At 47.0% G+C, this 6,000-nt stretch overlaps 2 protein-coding genes across 2 annotated transcripts in view; both read right to left on the bottom strand.

The window, feature by feature from the left end:
• The window catches only part of LOC117463819 (glucosidase 2 subunit beta-like), a 66,754-nt gene extending 63,264 nt beyond the window's left edge, over nucleotides 1-3,490 (bottom strand). The window contains exons 1-6 of the mRNA XM_034106287.1: nucleotides 3,317-3,490; nucleotides 2,603-2,719; nucleotides 2,286-2,381; nucleotides 1,507-1,564; nucleotides 1,065-1,182; nucleotides 418-535 (exon numbers count right to left, since the gene is read on the bottom strand). Coding sequence (XP_033962178.1) covers nucleotides 418-535; nucleotides 1,065-1,182; nucleotides 1,507-1,564; nucleotides 2,286-2,381; nucleotides 2,603-2,719; nucleotides 3,317-3,416 — 607 coding nt within the window. The 5' untranslated portion in view covers nucleotides 3,417-3,490. The remainder of the gene's footprint in view (nucleotides 1-417; nucleotides 536-1,064; nucleotides 1,183-1,506; nucleotides 1,565-2,285; nucleotides 2,382-2,602; nucleotides 2,720-3,316) is intronic.
• A 408-nt stretch (nucleotides 3,491-3,898) lies between these two features.
• LOC117463916 (doublesex- and mab-3-related transcription factor A1-like) lies at nucleotides 3,899-5,440 on the bottom strand. The gene is made up of 2 exons (XM_034106419.1): nucleotides 5,002-5,440; nucleotides 3,899-4,626 (listed from the first exon to the last, which is right to left on the bottom strand). Exons 1-2 carry the CDS (start codon nucleotides 5,438-5,440, stop codon nucleotides 3,899-3,901), a joined length of 1,167 nt encoding a protein of 388 aa, XP_033962310.1.
• Between the last annotated feature and the right edge of the window lie 560 nt (nucleotides 5,441-6,000).

Genomic DNA, 6,000 nt, shown 5'->3' on the forward strand with positions numbered 1-6,000 from the left:
AACAGCAGCTCTGCACATTGAACGTACAGAGAGGGACAAATATAAAATAGTACCATCATGTCGGATAAACATCATGAGGAGGCACAGACCTCCAACTGAACCCAACGCTGACTGAGGGGGAGGCTTAAAGAAGGTTACAAAAAACAAACAGCAGGCACATTAAATCAGCACTGGTAGCGATATGTTATGCTTCATGCTATCTGCACAAACTATATCATATGAAAGGATGAGAGTCCACAGATTCTATTGCTATAAGTTTCATCCCTGTGCGATCAAAACTAATAAAAGAACATTGTACCTTGAAAATCAATAGCGGGTAAATTTGACCCGCTGGCGGTTTTAGGTATACAGCGACCTCTGGCGGTTCTAGTGTTAATGGCTGGGGGGGGAAACACACACACACACACACACACTTACTGGTGTCTCCTGCCTCCAGAGCTTTCAGGGTCTGCTCCGCCTCCTGCTTCCTCCTCCGATGCTCCTCCAGTTTGATCTGCAGGTCCTCTGCCACCTGCTGCAGCTCCCGCAGCTGCGCCTGCACGCACGCACACACGCGCACACACACACACACACACACACACACACACACACACACACACATAAAGCATGATCCTGAACTGAGACTGATGTTTAATACGGTCTGAATCTAAGTGGTGGAGTCTGATGCTACAGAGATGAAGACATTAAACTGGTTGTGTAATCAGAAGCAATGCATAGCTGTCAATTAGAATACACAGCACAATGATATTAAAGCATGTGCAATACAATTTGATTGAAACGTAGCTTCTGGGCAAAGAAGACATCACATGTGTGCACTCGGAAGAGATTATCTTAGCTACTTTGGACTCAAAGAAGGAAATATTCCTGCAACCATTTTCCGTATTAAAACAGTCATTAATACAATCATGAAACTTTGAAAAATCATTAAGAGCTCTAAGGATTTTATTAAACAGTCAATTAAAAGTGTTTTCTAAATGATTGTATTATTAAAGCTGCATGTTCAGGGTGTTCTGAGCAGAGCAATAAATGAAACCGTCCTGTTCCCCGCAGCAGCCTCAGTGTACCTGTTTCTCCCTCCACAGCAGGACCCCCTCCTCGATGAGCTGCTGCTTCAGCTGCAGACCCTCGTCCAGCGTCCTCATCTGGCCCTCCACGTACGCCCGCTCCCTCTGACCCAGATTCCTGCAGGAGTAAAGTAAACACATCGTCACTCCAGCATTTATTCAAACATGTACGGAGTGTGTCCAACACAATAAAGATATTCTGAGGTGTATTCATTCTACTCATTTACTGAAAGGTGAAATGATGTCTGTCTTCAGGGAGTGGATCTTGTGATGCATTACATTACACACAAATATGGGGACATTACGCCCTCTGGTGGCGATGCATCATCATCACAAAAGAGATAAGATGTTTTGCATGAACTCAATGGTAGATTTCCACTCAAATAAATGAAATATTTGTTATATATAATTGTGCATGTGCGGTGTGGTTGTGATGACTGACCAGCAGGAGTTCTGGCAGCGAGCGTGGCTGTTGTATTCATCTGAAGCATCGCAGCAGTCTGCACACCCACAGAGGACATTTCATATCATTTATTATGAACACATTATTATCTGCAGACTGTGTCACGTATCAATCAAACAGAAAAATGATTGATGACTATTTTAAAAATCATGCAACAACAAGGGCTGTTTCTAGTCTCTCTAATCTCTAATCTAGTCTAATGTATTTGTAAAGCGCTTTGAGCACTGGAAAAGCGCTATAATAAATGTAAGGAATTATTATTAATCTGGAGATGTGCGGCTTTACTCTGATTTATATCAAAGTGAAAAGCTTTCGGACATTTAAACACATCACCTTTGGGATGCACATCTTCACCATATTCTGACATTGCATAGAACACATACTAAGTAGAAACAGACAATAATCAGCAGATTAATGGATGGTGAAAGTAAACGTTGGTTCCAGGAGAATAAAGGAGGGAGGAAAAGGAGACCATTTTGAATGGCTGCCATTTGTTTCCTCCGCAGGTTGCATGACGTGTGCTGAAGGTGCTGCAGACGGACAGAGTGGAGGTGTGGACGCTGGAAGTGATTTTAAAGAAGTGTGGAACAGAAGAGAGGGGATTAGAGAGCTGCAGGATGGAGGACATCAAGCTGTTCTGCATGAATGAGATTCATGTGTGCAAGTCTGCTGTGTTCCTTGCAACCCTGCAGCAGGAAGACCTACCCTTAAACCCGAGTGAAGATTTTTGTCATATCATCGTATAATAAAAGCCTCACCGCAGATGCCATCGTTGACTCGTGATGATGGGATGTAGTGTGGGCGGAAACCCAGGTTGGTGCAGTAGAAGCGCCCCCGCGGACAGGCAGAGGTTCCTGCAGGGAGCAGAGGACCACTGCATCGTCACACACCGTCAGAACAGAATGCGTGTGTGTGTGTGTGTGTGTGTGTGTGTGTGTGTGTGTGTGTGTGTGTGTGTGTGTGTGTGTGTGGTGTGTGTGTGTGTGTGTGTGTGTGTGTGTGTGTGTGTGTGTGTGTGTGTGTGTGTGTGTGTGTGTGTGTGTGTGTGTGTGTGTGTGTGTGTGTGTGTGGTGACCTGGCTCGTCGGAGCCGTCCTCACAGTCGCAGTAGTCGTCGTTGACCTGCTCAAAGGGGATCACTCGGGAGCCATCGATGCACAGGAAGGACCTTCGCTCCCTGTAGAAACGCTTATCTGTCACACAACGAAAAGACAACATATATGAAAACAGCTGCAGCTGGACATTTGACCAGACAGAGGAGTCAGAAATATTTGTTGATGTCCTATTCTGCTTGTCCCCTTCCTGTCTTGTGTACTTTTTGTGTTTTTTGTGCATGCAAATGGTCTGTAGGGCAAAAATCCCTGTGTTACTTCCAGAGGGAGTTTCTCTCCCTGTTCTCCCTGCCTGAAACTCCTCCATTGGACTCCTTTGTTTCCTTCCTGTAGTGACATCACTCTGGAACACTTACTAAATATACACTCAACACTAATATGAATCTGACCGTGAGCAGAATAGGGACTTTAAATAGTCCAGACAGAAGAGACATGTTTTCCTGTATAAAAATACAGATCAGTAATGATTGCTACCAAGCAATGGCAGGTTCTTCAAGATGCAAAGGTTTTATTGTCATATTGAAGACATAAAGAAGGAAATTGAGCAATAAAACAGGGCCGATAAACTAAATTATAAATGACGCTCTCAGGTGACCCGGTAACAGGTGAGCTAGCCGCAACAAGACAGCCTCAGGTAACACTCTGGGTTAACTGTCAGGTAACACTCAGGTAACTCACAGGAGGACGAGATGCCTCTGAGTTTCCGGGTGGCTGCAGAGCCGCAGAGGCACGCGGCGGTGATGAAGAGGAGGAGGGAGCAGCTGAAGAGCAGCTTCATGTCCGGAGACTGACCCGTTCAATGCACGTTCAATGCACATTCAAACACACCAGAGAGGACATGTCTGCACTTCCTCAAACATGCGGTCATGTGACGCCTCTCAGCCTCCCTATTGGCTCCCATTCGAGCCACATGTGACTCCTTCGACCAATCGCAGGAGAGCATTACTTTTTCAGATTTTTCCGACCTTTTTCAAAATGTGAAGACAAACGATGTAATGACATGTGAGTGTTTAAATACTGAACTTTATTACACTGATCACATGATGTATTTTATTAATAAGTCATGTTAAAACGCTAACACTTGAATAGGTTCAAAAGGATTGTTAGATGTTATCGTCAGAAATAATGAAGAAATGTTAAAACATTTCATGTTTGAAAGCTTTATTAAAAAATAAACAATATTTACAGTATAAAAGTATGACTTTAGTTTGAGGCACTTTAATGTGAAATCAGTCGACATTAATCAAATGTTCAAAACGATCATTTGTCGGAGCTGAGTCTGCTGTAGAACCCCGGGCTGCACCGGGACTCTTTCTGCAGGGAGGATAGGTCTCTGATCATGCTCGGGAAGGAGTAGGAGTCCAGGGGGGGCCGCAGGGGGAACATCGGCATCAGTCCGGAGCTCACGTACGGGGACATGTAGCCGCCAGCGGAGGAGTAGGCTAGCCGGAAGGGGTTGACCCCGAGACGGGGGCTAAGCCCGAACATACCCTCTCCTCCTGCGGCCGGGGGGTGCATGTGCAGCGGGGAGAAGGCAGACCTGCTCTCCAGAGCTCCGGAGGGGAGCTTACCCTCCGAGTCCAGCTGGTTCTCCTTGGAGCTCAGCACCAGCTCTATGGATCGGACCAGGTCTCCTTTACAAGTCCGCACCATGGACTCCAGCGTGTCCCGTCGCTGCTGGGGGAAGATCTTGGCCATAATGTCAGTGGGGTCCCGCTCCAGACCTCGGAAGTCCCTGGGCTTCTCCGATTCGCTTCCTGACTCCGGGTCCGAGGAGGAGGGGGGGCTGTGCGGACTGTCTGCACGCTCTGAGCGCTGCTCACATAACGGGGAGGGGTTGCTGCTGTCTCCGGTCAATGAGGTGCTGCTGTCTCTGTTTGGAGACATCTCGGTCCTTTCAGCTGGGGAGGGCAGCCTCGCGCTGTGAGGGGCGAACAGGGGCCGAGACAGGAACCCGCCGTACAGGCTGAACCTGCTCAGTGCGTCATCTGAAAGGAGAGGAGCTGATTTAGAATCACATGTCCAACGATCTGTGCGTAAAAGTATTTCAAAGTGAAACAATATGCAAGGTTCTCTGTGCGTAATAAGTAAAACCGAGTACCCAAAGTTATCTGTGCTTACAAGTATTTAAAATTGAAATAATTTGTGCCACAATGATGTGTACATAATTTAATTCCAAATCAAAGCAAGTGTCCAACGTTCTGTGCGTAAAAGTCCGAGTTAACGACATGTTGTTATATTTCAGGGTAACTTCAATGTAAAAGCTACTAATAAACCCAACATGGTAACACAATCTAACTGTGTTAGACAATCTAACTGTGTTCTAACATTTATTTTAGAACATTGTCACGCTTTTCACTCACCAACTTTCTGGCTCTCCTCTCTAAACACACCGAACCTGTGCGCAGCGCTGCTGGAGGCTGCTTGGGACGCAGGAGTACCTCCACTCTCCCCGGGGTACATGATCTGGAGGTCCCGGGCCTCGCTCTCCTCCTGGGCCTGCTGCCTCCTCAGGGCCACCTGCGCAGCCATCACGCGCTGCCGCTCCGCTATCAGCGTGCACTTTGCGCACACGCAGTCTCTCCAGCGACAGAAACGCTTGTGGCCCTTCAGCGCAGACACCACGCCGTGGTTCCTGCACCTTGCGCACTTCGGGGTGCGGGGGTAGCCTCTCTCCAGAGCGGGGTTACAGGCCCGCAGGAAGAGATGAGGGGGCCGCAGAAGGGACGGAGGAACCTGCAGACCCCCGAGAGAGGAGACACTATGCCCAGCCAGGCCGAGTGGGGTGATCCTGCTTTCCATTACGCACAGAGAGGTAAAGTCCCAGTGATGCTCCTCTGAGGGACTGATGCTTGGTGGTCCTGCAGCAGCTCCTTATAGGTGGTGCTCCTCCATGAAACTCAACATCGACACTCCCCCTTCTGCAGCCTCTGAACACCAGCATGTTTATTTGTATCCGGATGAATGGTGCTCTAATCTGAGCACACACGCAGCTGCAGATCAGAACAACACTTACAGTGATATGTAAGGAAAACACACTCAGACTTACATTACAGTTTTTGATGCTTTAAGATGTTTAATCTGTTGCTTAGAAAGAAGGAGGACTGAGCCCCTTCTCAGAAATCATAAATTAATTGCGTCTTCCATGCTTTGCAATGAATTTATGATTACACACATCATGTTTTTTATGATGAACGTGTTTCTATAAATAAAGTTTGTATTCATAGCCTCAGGTCAGCTTCCTACAATGCGCCAAGAATATCCTCTGGTAATTTTTTAACACAACAATGGCCCTGACAGCCAGAGAGCAACAGGTAATTACCTACCTGGTTATTCTGCTCTACAAATTAGCTCCACAAAGG

The sequence above is a fragment of the Pseudochaenichthys georgianus genome, chromosome 18, assembly GCF_902827115.2.
Source record: "Pseudochaenichthys georgianus chromosome 18, fPseGeo1.2, whole genome shotgun sequence".
Classification (NCBI taxonomy): domain Eukaryota; kingdom Metazoa; phylum Chordata; class Actinopteri; order Perciformes; family Channichthyidae; genus Pseudochaenichthys; species Pseudochaenichthys georgianus.

Excerpts from the sequence above, each read along its gene's own strand:
- LOC117463916 (XM_034106419.1), bottom strand. The coding sequence starts at position 5,440 with ATGGAAAGCAGGATCACCCCACTCGGCCTGGCTGGGCATAGTGTCTCC. Across the intron at positions 4,627-5,001 it reads AGAGGAGAGCCAGAAAGTTG|ATGACGCACTGAGCAGGTTC; the intron begins GTGAGTGAAAAG and ends CTCTCCTTTCAG.